The following is a 17,118-nucleotide window of genomic DNA, read 5'->3' as shown; positions in this document are numbered from 1 at the left end:
TATAATAAATAATTGCTTTTAATTGAACAAAGATTTATCAAACGTTTCGAATTAACGATTATAATTTTTGTACATTGCACTTTTCCTTTTTAAATATATAAACATGTAAAATTGTAAATTTTGTAAAATTGCAAACATTGTAAACATTGAAAAAATTGTACAACATATTAAATGTTCAAGAGAAATCCCATTTTTTGAATGTTTGAAAAAATTTAGTAACAAAATTTTTGTATCAAATCATTTAAATCAAATTTTGAAGAGACATAGATAACATCATATATATATATATATTAATAAAGAAAGAAACACTATTTCATTTATTTTTATATAACAAAAAGCTCAATCAGATATTTTAAAATACACTATTTTGTTTCATAATTTTCAGATACAACATTTTGTTCTTATTTGTTACTTACATTATACCACTCGTAGTGATGTTTGTGTGCTACACGATAATGGGCAAAGAACTTTGGGGTAGCAAAAGTATAGGACAAATGACTGAAAGACATGAAGAATCTATAAAATCAAAAAGAAAAGTAAGTAAACATAATTTCATTTTAAATTTTAGTCAATTAATTTTTTTAACTACAAGCAATATTAATTACTTAAGAACTTCAATTTTGAATTATAAAAAAAAATAAATTTTAGAGTAGCTTGTCACTACAAAAAATTAATTAACATTAAAAAACTAATAAATAAGAAAGTTCAGCTAAAATTTAAGAGTAATTAAGTGGGAATAAAACTTAACAAAGAAAATTTATTTTAAAATTACCTTTATTGTTATGATAATATATTTGATATAAGATTTATTTATTAAGAATTAAATTGCATATTTAATTGTATCATATAAGAGAAGAAATTTAGATGCCGATGATAATTTATTCTTTTAAGTTTTTCTATTACAATTAAATTATTAGTAAAAGTATAATTATATATTAATTATACATTATTATATTTATAAATGTCTTTTATATTCAAATTAATGACTTTAAACATTGAAACTGTATTGAAAAATTATTTTAAGTACATATTCATTGAATCATTGTTAATTATATTTTACATTTGTTTGTTTATACCTTATATTAAAGTTATTTATATTTTTATACATTTTCTATGGTTCATATTTGAAGATTTTATGTATTAAGTATAGAATGAAATAGAAAAATTTTAATTTAATTTAAAGTATAAATTTATTATACTTTAAACCAACCACACCTAAAAGGATTACTTATTTTCATTTTATTGAATACATTAATCAAATATTTAATTTATCCACTTCACATCTCTACAAGACGTATAAACCATTTTTTATCGTTAAGATTCAGCAGCAGCAGCATAAAACTTTGTAATTATAATTAATAAATCTTTTAAGACCTCCTAATCCTTTTTTACATTCAAAATTAACCTTCAATTTAATCATTTCAAGTACTAAACTTTTACTGTTTATTGTGAATTAAATTAGCTTACTATAGTTTTGTAGAATTGACTTTGAAGCTTATAAATTTAATATAATATAGTAATATTTATTCAAATAGTAATAAAATATAAATAATTTATTCTTAATTCCTTTATTCATAAAGTATAAATCACTTTTAAAACATGAAATAACATTTCAAAATATAATCAATTTTATTTTGTATGCTATTATCCACAACTTTTTTTTTATATGCTTTCAAAACTTTTATCAAACCAGTTAAGTTAAACGTTTTTAAATTAAAACAAATATTTACAGAAATTGTAAACATTTATTCAAATATAATGTGACTTTTCATACTTAAAACAGAAGTATAACATAACAAAATATAAAAGTTTAAAATCTACTAATTTTATTCACTATCGTTTATATTTAAATAAAGCCTAGTTAATTTATTGTTTCAAAATTGTCAACAGCTATTTATTATTTTATTTGAATGTATTAAAATTGGTATCCTTCGTTCTTCCGCATTGAAATTTAACATACATTTTTGTGCTCAAAAATAGTAATAAGTCAAAATTATAAGTAAGGTAAATAAAAGCTTGATTATAATTTTTTTTTATTTTAGGTTTCTACATCTGAGTTTTCAATTTTTAAAAATATTTGGTATGTAGAATGTTTAATAAGTAAGGAAACAGATTAATTGTTATAAACAATGAGAACAATAGAAACCCGTTTCCTTACTTTCTGAATATTCTATATATACTTTAGAGCTTTAATATATATACAGGTAAAACAGATCTAACTGACTACTCTTGTAACTTTTGATACAATAATCATTTCATTGTAAATTTTTGAAAATTGTAAATAATTTCTGCGTTCTTAGACTACGTTAAAAGCCTATTTATAATTTATTTTTAATATTAAAAAAACGGTAGCACAGTAGGGTCGCGACACAGTGTGCGCGTGGCATAGTTGGGACAAGTATAGATAATATCCGACAGTGATTAAAATCACTATCATAAAAAACGCTTCAATGCAAATCTGTTGATAGTCTTTAATTTTAAGAAATTGGTGGATTATTCTGAAAGCAAAATTAACTCCTATTTCTATCATTATTCCTAATTAGTAGTTCTATGATTTATAAGTATAATATATGAATAAGTATTTATTGTAGCAATTCAATGTAGTATGAAATTGATATTTAACAATTCAGTATTGTAATTTATACGGAGAAATTATAAAAAATTATAAAATAGAAATTATTTTTATGACAAACATATATAAAGTTAAAAGGTTTAATGTAATACTTTTCAAAAAAAATTGTTTGTTACTTATAAATAAATTTATTGGTCTACAAGGAATTTTTATCAAAGACCAAAATATAATTTTCTAAACCCATTTTTTGCCTATTTCAAATATGCCATTTAAGTTTCGCATATGGACTTTCATGCGGAGTTTCATATGAACTTTAGTGCGAAATAATAACAAAATCCTTCTAATTAATATAAAAAATATTTATGTTTGGTTATTATGTTACATGTGAATAATCAATAAATATATTTTAATTAAAAAAATACGTAACAAGCAGAAGGTATTATGTCCAGTATCAATATAAATTATTATTTAAACTCCATGAGTTGCATAGAAATGCCTATTAAGACTTCTAATTAAACGATTTATTTCAATAAAACATTTTTAACGTAAATTTGAGTTTTCCTCATAAATTTACTGTTAATAGTAATTAAATGAGTTTTTGATCACATATCAATCTAAAAAATAGGATATTTTATTTCACATAACATTTTTTATTTAATGATATCAATTCTAAACTTGCAAGTTGAAATAAAATTGTGCTTAAAAGTTCAACATTTTGAAATTATAAACTTTCTAACTATTGTTATCCTTTATAGTTAATCAACTATAAAGGATCAAAAAAATAAGTTAAAAATGTTATTTTTAATTGAAATTTTGCAAGGATTATTTTTAATACATTAAATATTAATAATAACTTGATAATTTTTTTTTTTAATTTTTTTTTTCATGTGTTTCTATCTAGTAATAATCTCAAAAAAAAAAAGCGATAGAAAAAATCTAATTTCTAATAAACAAAATAATTTGAACACAAAAATATTATGTTTTTTAACTAGGGCAATTATTTGCACGTAGAAGATAGGTCATCGGGACAAATTTTTTTTTAAATTTATAATACGTAAAATAAAGTTTTAAATAGTTAATAATTCAAGAATAATGTATAACTAAAGAAAACCAAAAAAAAAATGTTTAAATTATTATTACTGTGTAAGTAATTGAGTGGGTTATGATAAAAAAATCACGCTGTATATTTATATAGATTTCTTATTTCTCAACAACTTTACGATCAGAGAAAGAGACATGGTATATTTTTTAATTTATATTTTAAATTCGCATTTGAATAAGTAACCCAATAATTAATCAGTTCACCATCATAGCGTCGCAAATCTAGAAATAATAATGAAATGATTCCTCAAATTAACGGAAAAATATATATTATATATCTGAATGTGTTAAAGCTTCAATGGATTGTCTTGTTGCTTGAAGTGCTAAGGATGTATTCATGTTTACAGTTAAATTCTGACGTTTCGGACTCATTGCAGAGTCCATCTTCATAGTGATGGTTGCTAGTCGGTGGCTGCAACNATATATATTATATATCTGAATGTGTTAAAGCTTCAATGGATTGTCTTGTTGCTTGAAGTGCTAAGGATGTATCCATGTTTACAGTTAAATTCTGACGTTTCGGACTCATTGCAGAGTCCATCTTCATAGTGATGGTTGCTAGTCGGTGGCTGCAACTATACTGATAGTATATATCTGTTCGGGTGTATTAAGATACGCTGTTCGTCAAAAACTATTTTAATTGTATTTTGTTTATTTTGCAGGTAGTTAGAATGTTTGCTGTTGTCGTCGCTATATTTATAATCTGTTGGTTGCCTTATCACTTTTATTTTGTATACGCTTACCACAACAAAGATATCGTTAGTAAAGCCTATGTACAAGATTTGTTTTTGGCATTTTACTGGCTTGCAATGTCTAACTCCATGGTGAACCCAATAATTTACTATTGGATGAATCCCCGGTTCGTTTTTAACATTTAATTCACATAATTATAAAGTTTAATACTAGCATAATAGTGTATGGCTCATACTTCAACGTGTAACAAGCGTTCAAATATGTTGCATTGAGCTGCATAGGATTCTCTTTCTCTATTCCACTAGCATATGCTTTAAAAAAAATATCTATAACTGAATCTTTTTAAACATTTTAAAACAATTTTTTTATTTATATATCTGAATAAAAATATGTAAGTTGATCTGTTCATTTATATCTTAAAAATACTATTAATAAAAAATACATATACATATTAAAATGTTGAATCAGAAATACATAATTATTCAAGAATTATGAATCATAAAAGATTCAGATTTATATATAATGACCACGCAAAAATCAATCATTCTATTATTTTAATGTAGTTTTTAAAATTGGTTTTACATATTAATGCTTTAAACTTATGTTACACGAATATACTCAAATTTATAATTCAGCACTTAAAATAAGTACAAGTGAAAAGTTGCATTAAAAATTTATCAAATCAAAGTAAATACAGTTTTTACTGTAAAATTGTGAAGGAGTAAAGTCTGTTCTACACGATTTTTTTTACAGAAGATATATTTAAATATTTTAATTACAATCTTCTGCCAATAAAGTTTTGTCCAAAATTGATTTTCTTGCAAATTTAAGAATTACAATATCATATTTTAAAACTCCTTTCTTTATATAATGTTTTGGACTATTTATACTATTAAATAGTATTTTAGACGTAATAAAATATTTGTAGTTATGTTTTTAACTTTACGTCTTAGAGTATATTAATTAACATAAGATAAATACTAAAAAAGAATATTACACAAATAAATTATCTCTTCTTCTTCTTCCTCGCCTTAATCCCAACTACTTGGGGTCGGGCACACAAATAAATTATCTAATTAACTATTATACTTTAATAGTTTTATATAAATTTAATATATTTTACAGGTTCAGGACTTACTTTAAAGCTGTTTTATGTTTTTGTACCTGTCTCAGAAAATCTGAAAGAAATTCTAATGACTTGAATGTTATTAGAGTGAATGGTGATTCATCCCATTACTTTTTGACTAGATCTAAATCAGGTACCTAAAATTAAAATAATTATTGTCTAAAAAATAAAAGGTTATAACTAAATTTCAAGAAACTGCAGCATACTTAAACCGTTCACATAAAATTACCACGCTTAGTATTGTATTTGTTTCTAAGGGTAAATTTTTCCTCTTTCATACACAAATTAGTAATAATCTAAACAGATTATGAATAAATTTATAAATTTATGAATAAATTCGATACTATCAATCAACTATGGCTCACTTTCAAGATGCATGTTAAAAATACAATATTTAGATTACAATATTGTTATTCATTCTAGCTAAATACTTATTAGCATATTATTTTATACATGGAATATAATACAATAGATCTATAAAAAAAAAAAAAAATGGAAAATTTGTAAATATCAAAACATCTTGTTATTTTAACATAAGATATTGAACAATTATCCACAATATTTTAGGCAAAAATTTAATTAAATTTTTTTCTAAAATGTTAGTTTTGTTAATTTTTGATATTATATAGTAGAACGATTCACCAGGTCCAGCATCATTGGGAGTCCAACGCTTACGACAACCACAAGAAGTTCAAGTATTATGTCTTGTCGGAGAATTCAACGAAGTAGCACATCAACCGAAGATGCTAAATCTTCAATGTAAAAATCACACAGAAATAGGAGTACTTGAATCAGATAATGTTAATTATAAAAGGTAAATATTCTCTCTTATAATTAAAAAGATCTCTGTATAATAAAATAGAAAGCTAAGGAATCTTTATTTACATATGACAACAACTAAGAACTAAGTAAATATTATTAACTTCATGCGTGAAAGTGAATTTTGAGAAATTTTTAATCACTTCATAACAAGTAAATAAGACTCAAAGTTAACAACATTCATTATCTCTATTTTTTTTAAACAATATATTTTCACATTTAAAAATTTACTCTAAGGTCAACTTAGACTAAATAATTTGCGAAATATTATATTTTGAAAATTTTAATTAATATTTATTTTGTCACAATCAACATACCACAACAGTATTAAAACAATCTTTATGCTTTAAAAACATATTGCAGTCGAAATAAAATAAAATTAGTAAACTAATAAAAATTATTATGTCAACATTGTTGTAAACATTAAATATAAAATGTAATTTATATTTTTATAAAATTTTACAGAAAAAGTTTTTTTGTGTTGCAGTATACTATGTGTATATAATTTTGACTAGAGTGGCTTTGCAACAAAATTGATGTTTTTTTAAATATTAATTAATAAGACACTTTATATATGTACTATTTACTTAAGATTATATTTGTGTTAATACAAAACCAATTATAATAGGCACCTTTATACTATCAAGCACCAGGAATAAAATGATAAATAATTGAACAATTATTATTTAACTACTAAAAAAATTGAATTTCTACATTTTTATTAAAAAATCATTATTTAATGAAAAAATTGAGGGGATCGTTCTTAAAAAATCATACTCTATTTATCACACTACATAGGCATATATTTATAATTATTGTATAAATTAATTAAAATTCTAATAAAAGAAATACACACTATGATACATCAATCATTACCATATTCATAAAAATATCTTCAAGATATACGGACTAAAAATGAACTATATTATAGCAACTACAACGATTTTCAGGAATCAAAAATAATAATATACTTGAATATATAAAGTACGATGACTACAATAAAAATGCATTAGGAAAATAACAAGACATTTTATCAGCCTCAATTTTAAATTATTAACAAACTACAATCAGTCTAAAGATGAATATTTCATAAAATTATTTTAATCATAAACTATATTCAATTTCATTACAATATTATAAAATAAACTTGAAAATCTAAGTATTCGTTTTACATATAAGTGTTAATAATTTTTGACGATGGTTTCACAGAAAATTCATTATATTTTATAACCTAAAATAAATCATTCTAGTTTTTATTTATAAATAAACATAAAAAACATAAATATTTGAATAGAAACAATAATAAATAAATATTTTTACAAATTCCAAGCTTTTAATAGAAAATAAAATAAAATAAATAAATTTGTTTATGATATATATTTAAATAGATTAAAAAAGTAACATTGTGGTAATTCATTTGTTATAGCTGTAATTACAATCAATTGCAAAATACCAAAAGTCATTCGACGACAATGCTTATATTATCTTCGACTGTATTATGAATGCGGCTTAATAAGAAAATTAATGATAATAAGGCATTGATACTAGCCATTTTTGAAACGGATCTATGTAACCTGAATCTGAATATAAACCTAAACAAAAGTGAACAAAATATATTATTTTTCAAAATTTAATTTTAGATACATTTTTGGCTTAAATTTTTGTAATTGTTATTTTTTGTAAACATGTATCTCACATTAAAATTATCGTTACGATTTATTTTTGAATAATTTTTACAACATTAAAATGCAATAAAAACAATGAAAATACATAATCATTTGAGTGTTTATGTTTTTATATTAAACCTACAGTAAGTTTACTACATTAAATCATATAAATAACATGTTAGATAACTAAAACATGTTTTATTAACCCTTGGTACCGACATTGTAAATTACATTTTGCATCACAAAAAGAAAATAAAGAATATCTCCAAGTTTTTGCACCAACGCTGTTTTTTTTTATTTGTATAATATTGAACAATAATACCTAGTAAATACTATTATTATGTAGTATTATATTGTCAAAAAAAATTTTAAAATACCTAAAATTACTGGCAAGTAACTTTCACCTCCTCGTTTTCCATAAGCTTTGATGGGAATGTAAGATTCTTTTTTTGTCTGAATTTCTTCTAAAAACCAATTCAAATATATCAAAAAAAAAATCTTTGACAAAAAATTTAAATTACCTTTGGGCACATCTTTGGTAAGCATAAAATCTATTATGAAAAATATAGGATAGTATTGAATAAAATAATTATACAGAGTGATCAGTTTATTAAAAACCACTCGATTATTCTAAAAATAAATACCATATTGTTTTTTTTCAGTTACATACATTTTTGGTTTTTTTTCCTTTTTAAACCATTTCTTATAACTTAAAGGGGTATAAACTTTATTTTTAAAAAAGGTAACATACATATATCATTAGTTTTTAAAATAGAAAATAATCTAATTAGTAAAATAACTAGCCGATAACAACTTTTGGACAGGACTTTGGATGTTATTATCATTTTTATACCTAAGCGTGACTAAGAGGGCGGAACTAAGAGTGCGAGCCAAGAAATGACAAATGATAAAAATAGCAGCCACTTCCAGTCAATTGTTAATAACTTCTGAAATACTTGTCCAAAAGTCGTTATCGACTAGTAATTATTTTAATTAGATTATTTCCTATTTTATAAGCTAGTTAAATATATATGTCACCATTTAAAAAAAATAAAGTTGACACCCCTTCAAGTTTTAAGTAATGATTCTAAAAATTAAATATTAGCTGATAAATCAAGAATTATATATAACTAAAAAAATCAAAAATTGTTTTGCCAATCATTTATTTATTTTGAGGATAAATGAGTGGTTTATGATAAACCGATCACGCTGTATTAATGATAAAAACTCACTTTTAAACTGATTTCCTCGTTTACCACCATTAATAACAGCAACCTTAATTCTACCATTAGCCAATTTAGGAACTGAAAAATAAAAAGGTAATTTTTTTTAGACAATACATTATACATTATACATTATACTATTATTTAATGTACATGGACCGGAAATAATACAAAGGAAATTATTCGGAAGGAAATTTCAACGCATATTCGACAATTTAACAAGAGTGTTTTTCCGGATATTGTTACAAGCACTTCAAATATTTATTTATTACACGTTATGTAGTAATTGTTCAACTAATAAAATTGATAACAGGTAAAGGTTTTAAAATTGATTAGTTATGCAATTGTAATAATAGTTAGAAAGTATTTTAAAAATATAAGGTGTTAATTATTTTTAGTTTCGATGAGAAGCTGAGAAGGTATTAATTTTATTATGATGTGTTTTTATTTTTTGTCTGTTACTACCTTTTCTCAGCTCTCACCAAACGGATAACTTTCAACGATACGTCAAAAGATCACAAATCGTATATAGTCGACGACATTACCCTTAAAAATTGAAAAAATTTCCTTCGTTCCCCGTAAATGGGGGAAACCTCCAAAAAAATTACAAATTTAAAATCGCTAATTTTTTCAATTTTTTTTACTTAATACTGCCATAACTTTCTTAAAAATGAACAAATCAATATAATTTTTCACAAAAAATTAACTTTTTAAAGTGCTCCGGAAATACTGACACATTTATATACAGAGTGATTTTTTTATCGTAACCCACTCAATTACTTACAGAATAATAATAATTTAAACATTTTTTTTTTTATTATCTTTAGTTACATATTATTCTTGAATTATTAACTATGTAATACTTTTTAAGTTCATCCCTTATGCCTGGTAAAGGTGTCAACTTTGTTTTTTAAAATTAGAACACATATTTTAAATTTAATAAAATGTTTGAGTTTTTAATTCAATAATAAACGGCATTTGAATTTTTAATAAACTTAATTTGTTTATTAGATATAAACATCTAAAGTTTCAAATTTTTAAGTTAATATATATGTATAATACACAAGGGATTACAAATACAGGTAGCTAATTGATTTTTTATGACATCGATATTAGCAAGTACACAGCATTGTTATTATCAATGATAGTAAGGTACATTGTTGTGAGTTTATAAATACACTAACTGATAATACAGAAAGTATATCTAATGATAGTCATAATTGATAATAAACAATCCGTGACTGTGACAGCAATGTCATAAAAATCCAATTAGCTACATGTATTTGTAATCCCTTGTTATTTTACATGCATATTAACTCAAAAATTTGAAACTTTAAATGTTTATATCTAATAAACAAATTAAGTTTATTAAAAATTCAAATGCCGTTTATTATTGAATTAAAAACTCAAACATTTTATTAAATTAAAAATATGTGTTACCATTTAAAAAAACAAAGTTGACACCCTTACCAGGCATAATGGATGAACTTAAAAAGTATTACATAGTTAATAATTCAAGAATAATGTGTAACTAAAGATAATAATAAAAAAAAAATGTTTAATAATTATTATTCTTTAAGTAATTGAGTGGGTTATGTTAAAAAAATCACCCTGTATATCTTAAATTAAAACTTATAAGGGAAAAAAAATATTTCATACTTTATTTTGTCTTCACGGTGAAAATGACTACCGTATGCTATTTTTGTGTGAAAATGCTCGTTTTTATTTTTTACATTTTTAACTTTATAATGCTATAACTTATTAAAAAGTGTATGGATCAACACAATTTTTTATGAGAAATAATATTTATATCCATTTTTCATTTGACATACTTTATCTTAATCAGGATATTAATAAGAAAAAGCAGATCATGTAGCTTTTGGAATAATACACCAATTTTTTAAAATTAAACACTATCTAAAGATTTGCATCGAAGAGCGTTTTTTTGATAGTGATTTTAATCACTGTCAGATATCATTGTACTTGATCCAACCTGTTCTGAGTATTTAAGTATAATTGTGCATTCACTAGTTGGATATGCTTGGATATGTTTCACGTAATATTTGAGTTTATACGAATATAATTTGAAATAATACATTATATTATACTTCGGGATTTATGATGTATACGAACACAAAGTATAATAATAACTGAACAAAGTAATACTAATAGCTTCTCCGACAAAAATTATAAGTTATTATTTAAGGCACAGTTATACGATTATTTTCAGTATATAATGTTTATCACTTTTAAACTTAATTACAGATTTTAATACACACTCTCGTCTTTTTCATCATCATCATACGTTCGGACGTGTTCAGGTTGATTATGTATTGGCGTACGAAAATAGTCTAAAAGTATATGCATTAATTTGTATCACTCATCAAGAGTTAAAAAAAAACATTTTTAATAACTTACTTGTCATATCATTAGCTAAAACACTGCTATCTCGTTCGCTTCTGTCTTGAACTGATTCTTAAATGACAATTTCAATATTACAATTAAAAAATTCATGATATGTGCCAAGTAATGTTTATTCTTACTTATAAACGGGATAAGAAAACTCTTCGCCGTTTGTCTACTTAAAAAATAAAGTAAATAAACCTTACCTTTTACATGTAAAATGATCAGATGACATACCACCAAAAAGAAGCATACTCCGAGCGACTTCATTTTATCAAAAGAACAATACTCACGATTATTACAACAATTTATAGGCACATTTGAAAGCTAGCATAATGAATGTCTACAGGATGGTCCATTATTTGTTCATAATCTATACAGTTTATTTCTGATAGATACAATGGTATCTGAGACTACTTAAACCCTGTAGTTTGTATTATGTATTGTAGCTTTTACATAACTATCAAACGCAGATAATAATAATTATATATAAGCTCTGTGCCTTAGGGGGTAGTTACGTATTGAGTAAGAATTGTCTTTTAGAATCGCTCATTACTTAAGCTTCGGTTGTTTTGTCTTTTGCACTCGAATGATGTAAGTGGTTCTTTTTTTACATTTACGTTATAAAAGAAAAACCCAATCAAACTAAATGTAAAAATACTTGACAATCATTACACACACTTAAAAAAGTATATATTATAGATTTTTTTTACATTTGAGCTCATTTTAAACAAAGCTTCATATAACGATTTGAATACTATTTCTCATATGTGCATTTATATATCATTTAGAAATAATATTCAAATCAAAAGTACAATGTAAGGTGTTAGGTAAACAAAGAAAAGAGTTTCTATTGTTCCGATTATTCATAACATTTGATATGTTTCTTTACTTTATGAAATAAAACACAATTCTTTAAAAGACACGCCGTTGGCATCCAACATAATGAATTTTCATAATTAAAACCATTTAATTTATAGGTAAAATAAAATTAAACATATTTTAATGTAAAAACCAAGATATTTTTATTGTAAATTTTTGAAGTCTTTGATTTCAAGGGAACTTTTAACAAAATTTGTTTTTATTCTTTTCCAAACGATTCCGTGATTGTCATTAATATATATAACCAGTAGTGGCTCATGGATTCTAGTAATAGAGGTGCGACTTTAAATATAATACCGGAAGTTATAGGTATAAAAAATTGTCAAATTTAGTCGGTCGTCCCCTAACACTGCTCGTTTGTGCATGCGTACCTGCATATACAGAGGGAAACAACTTTAATGTTCGCAATCGATAAATGTATTATAACTATTTTACTATTTAAAAATTTGCATTTTTAATAAAAATATACAATTAAGGATATACAATTAATTTTCTTCTTTTAATTAATTTTAGTAGGGGATGCGATCATCTCGTTGTCCAAGCCACGAGCCGCCACTGTATACACTGCTTGTCTATCGCTTATTTGCATCTAAAAAATGCAGCAACTATTTTATCGGTTTAAATATTTTTTTTACGTAACAACTAATTATTAAGAATTTATTTTAAACATTTTTATAGCTACCCCAACATTTCCATTTCAACAAAAGTTTATCTTTTACTTAAGGTATTTTTATGTCTTTAATTTGTTGATTTATTCCATGTTTTTTATTAAATTTATCGACAGCCTCGCCTTCCCCTTATCTCTCTGAGCGAATAATAATTGTTTATTAACTTTCATTTTAATCAAGTGTTAAGCATTAGAGTGAGCGATATCAAATTAATAAACAAATTCCTATTCACTTCTAGTATATAATGGTGATATTCTTATCGCATATTTTGATAATGTTCTCCAATCATTGTAAAATGATTCAATTTTTTTAACAGAATGAAATTTTTTTCATTAAGTATTCTGGTTTTTTGCCAACATATTTTAACTTTAATATAAACTAATGAAGTACTATTGTGAACATTTAAATTAATAACAAATTTTATAAAATACACACTCAACACTAGTTTTATTGATGGAAACTTATTACCCAAGATTTGATTTAACATAATTAAATACATTTTTTTAATTATAGTATTTTAAAAATACTATTAAAAATACTATTAAATTACAAAAACTACAATTTTCCACTAGATGAAACAGACAGACTTTTCATGAAAAATGGCTTTACAGAACTTTACTTAACGGTGAAAAAGTTAGACTTCTATGGTTAATTTATAGTAAACAAAAAAAACTACAGTTTTGTTTTCCGTGTGTTCTTTTTTCCATCGATAAAATTCAATACTATTCAAGCATTTCTTTGGGATTCAACAATTGGAAAAAATTTCAAATGATGAGAAAAGCCCTTTACATAGACAATGTGTATTTAAATGGAAAGATTTGGAAAAAAGACTTTATGAAGACAAGAACATTGATTGTACTTTACAGAATTCAATAAAAACTAAAAAAGAAAAGTGGAAAACTCTTTTAAAAATTTTATTTGACATTATTTTATTTTGTGCAGTAAATAATCTTGCTCTTAGAGGTACTGACAAAAAATTTGGAAAATCTAATTGTGGAATGTTTTTAAATACTCTTGAATTATTGAGTCGTTATAATCCAATTTTGGCAAAGCATATTAAAGAAGTAAACACTAAAAATAATGTAATTATTTATTTTTCTCCGCAAATTCAAAACGAAACAATTTCCATTCTTGGAAAGGTAACCAGAGAAAAAGCATTAAACTGTATTAAAGAATCAAAATATTATTCAATTATGTTTGATTCTACACCAGATGCATCTCATAAAGAACAAATAGTCCAAGACTTAAGGTATGTGTACATATTGTAAGAACATTTATTACTATGTTCTTACCACTTATATTATACACGTTTTATTTCCATTTATTTAATTCGTAATACATATTAATGAGCATAGAAGGAGATGCTAATGTGACAATTCTACTCGTGTGTAGCCCGGAGCTACTGACGTCGATCTAACAAAGGGCAGTTGTGTTTGAGTGGCCGTTATAGACATAGTTTTCAATACTATTACTTTTGTCTTATTTATAACTTAATTTGTTTTCTGTATTAGGATTCAGGTCAGACGTATTGTATATTACATATAACTTATATTAACTGAACATCTAAAATATAACTTTACTTTGTCGTTGACATAAAACAATAGACTAACTTTATTTAATAATCTATCCCCTATAATTAAGGTACAAGATTCCCCGTGTCTCCTTCGGGTAATTAAAACTCATTTAAGGAGATAGGGACGTTTTTAGGCAGACGTCGGGTAGCTTCCGATTCTTGGTTTTGACCAAGATCATCAAGTATTAAACTAGCCCCTAACAATTCCTAACGGTACTGTTTCAATTGAAGAAACTTTTATTGATTTTATCTTGTCAACAATATAAAGTTCGAATTTTATTTCATATAAATGGATATTACATAAGCTTAAATTTAAGATCTATATAAAAGTGTCAGTATTTCTGGAAATTTTTCAAAAATTAAGTTAAAAAGTTCTTCTATCTTGGTCTATCAACACTTAGTTTTGGTATCAACATCTTTCTTTAAAACTTATCTATTAATGGCTATCTTCAAATCATAAAAAAAAAATGTTAATTTTAATAAATTATTTTTTGTACATTTGAAAAATAACATAATACGTACGTATTTTAATTGAATATAATCCTATAATGTAAAAATTGATTAAAAAGAAAAATGTATAAAATGTTATGTAGAATATTAGTTATAAGATTTGTCAGCTAGATCTGTTCCACGCTGTAAATTTTATACATAAAATATTGTTAAACTCAAACTAGTACTGCATGTTAAATTTACATAAATATTAAATAAAAATTATATTACGTATAAATTATAAAAAATTTACTATTGAACATTTTACTATAAAATTACTATTGTTTAAGTTTGTTTGCAACTTAGATATTCTTCATCAAATTTTCCAATAATTTTTGTAATTTACAATACAGACACAATTAAATAGATAAAAGTATCTTTTTATATTCTATAGACCCATTGCGTCTTATAGAAAATACTAAGATTTCGAACAAGAGTTATTTTATGGGAAAATTCAACACTGTCATTAATCTGTTATTGTAGGCCGTAAAAATGTCAATACGTAAATAAACTTTATAATTAACAAGAACAGAAGTTCAAAAAATAGAGAAAAAGTTAACAGAATTAAAGTCTGTAGAAATAAATATTAATAATAGTATAAAGATTACTTTTAATATTGGCTAATAGGAAAGTTGACTGAAACTACAAGTCAAATTTGTTATATAATTGATTCATTAGAGATAAGACACTCATTTTCTCGGAAACTATTCAAAAACTCTACAATAATATGTAATTAAGGATAAAAAACCTAATATTAATTTTCCTTAATGAGAATCTCTATTTTTACCTATATTTTGATAATATGATGGACAAACAATTATATTCTTATAATTTTTAGCTTCGATGTGAAGCTGAGAAGATATTAATTTTACTATGACGCGTTTTTTTTTTGTGTCTGATACCAATTTTTCTCAGCTCTCACCGAATTGATTTCTTTCAACGATACGTCAAAAGATCACAAATCGTATCTAGTCGAAGACATTACCTTCAAAAATTGAAAAAATTCCCTCGTTCCCCGTAAATGTGGGAAATCTCCAAAAAATAACCAAATCCATATAATATTTTTTTTATAGTTACATAATGTTTTACCTATCATTTGGTATATTTTTTTTTATAAATCTGACCCTTTACCTGCTCACAGTTGGGGGATTTAAAATGACAACTTTTTTACAAAAAATTACCTTTTTTAACTTAACTTTTGAAAGTGTTCCGGAAATACTGACACTTATATATATATCTTAAATTAAAGCTAATATAATATACTTTATTATGGAAAAAAAAATTTCAGATTTGATTTTATCTTCACGATGAAAATGGCTACCGTATGCTATTTTTGTGTTAAAATTCTCGATTTTATATTTTACATTTTTAACTTTAAAATGTTATAACTTTTTGAAAAATGTATGGATCAATACAATTTTTTTATAAGAAATAATATTTATATACTTCTTTCATTCGACATACCTTAACTTAATCAGGATATTAATAAAGAAATAGCAGATCATGTAGCTTTTGGAATAATCCACCAATTTTTCAAAATTAAAGACTATCTAAAGATTTGCACCGAATCGTTTTTTTGATAGTGATTTTAATCATTGTCAGATATCATTATACTTGATCCAACTATGGCACGTCACCACTGTGCCGCGCCCCATTGTGCTGGGTTGAGTTTTTTATATTAAAATACCCCTGATAAACTGATTACTATGACAATCCATAGTAATCAGTGCATCGATTTTTATAAAAGTTCATGCTTCAAATTTAAATTGAACATTAATTTAAACTTATTTTAAATATTTTGTCTCCCAAATTTAGATAAACGACTTTGAATTTTTGAACTAGCTTAAATTTTTCATTTTTTCCTAAATCATGTGTGATGTATGGTTATTGAGTCGGTTACGC

General features: G+C 24.2%; 2 protein-coding genes across 7 annotated transcripts in view; one reads left to right on the top strand and one right to left on the bottom strand.

The window, feature by feature from the left end:
• Positions 1–7,853, top strand: part of LOC126903020 (tachykinin-like peptides receptor 86C) — an 85,741-nt gene extending 77,888 nt beyond the window's left edge. For 3 of the 4 annotated variants that reach the window (XM_050680918.1, XM_050680917.1, XM_050680916.1), the window contains exons 6-10: positions 386–536; positions 4,336–4,532; positions 5,492–5,625; positions 6,138–6,306; positions 7,738–7,853. In XM_050680918.1, coding sequence (XP_050536875.1) covers positions 386–536; positions 4,336–4,532; positions 5,492–5,625; positions 6,138–6,306; positions 7,738–7,813 — 727 coding nt within the window. In that variant the 3' untranslated portion in view covers positions 7,814–7,853. Of the gene's footprint in view, positions 1–385; positions 537–4,335; positions 4,533–5,491; positions 5,626–6,121; positions 6,307–7,737 lie in introns of all 4 variants that reach the window. The other variant, XR_007703402.1, reaches the window with a different exon arrangement.
• LOC126903021 (uncharacterized) lies at positions 7,764–12,010 on the bottom strand. 3 transcript variants are annotated; one of them, XM_050680920.1, is made up of 7 exons: positions 11,811–11,909; positions 11,620–11,676; positions 11,481–11,552; positions 9,211–9,282; positions 8,500–8,529; positions 8,356–8,442; positions 7,764–7,903 (listed from the first exon to the last, which is right to left on the bottom strand). In XM_050680920.1, the coding sequence occupies exons 1-7, from the start codon at positions 11,872–11,874 to the stop codon at positions 7,833–7,835; spliced, it is 453 nt and encodes a 150-aa protein (XP_050536877.1). In that variant the 5' UTR covers positions 11,875–11,909; the 3' UTR covers positions 7,764–7,832. The 3 variants fall into 3 exon arrangements, with proteins under 3 accessions (XP_050536877.1, XP_050536879.1, XP_050536878.1); XM_050680922.1 differs by lacking the exon at positions 11,481–11,552 and having other exon boundaries at positions 11,811–12,010; XM_050680921.1 differs by lacking the exon at positions 8,500–8,529 and having other exon boundaries at positions 11,811–11,910.
• Positions 12,011–17,118: the final 5,108 nt, after the last annotated feature.

Source organism: Daktulosphaira vitifoliae, unplaced genomic scaffold (genome assembly GCF_025091365.1).
Source record: "Daktulosphaira vitifoliae isolate Bord-2020 unplaced genomic scaffold, ASM2509136v1 Scaffold_3, whole genome shotgun sequence".
Classification (NCBI taxonomy): Eukaryota; Metazoa; Arthropoda; class Insecta; order Hemiptera; family Phylloxeridae; genus Daktulosphaira; species Daktulosphaira vitifoliae.
This window is presented reverse-complemented; position numbering and strand designations above follow the sequence as displayed.

Bases quoted from the DNA above. Each gene is read 5' to 3' on its own strand.
- LOC126903021 (XM_050680920.1), bottom strand. From the start codon at position 11,874: ATGAAGTCGCTCGGAGTATGCTTCTTTTTGGTGGTATGTCATCTGATC. The intron at 8,530-9,210 runs GTGAGTTTTTAT...TTTTCATAATAG, and splicing joins ACGAGGAAATCAGTTTAAAA to ATTTTATGCTTACCAAAGAT. The intron at 8,443-8,499 runs GTAATTTAAATT...ATTGGTTTTTAG, and splicing joins TACCAAAGATGTGCCCAAAG to AAGAAATTCAGACAAAAAAA.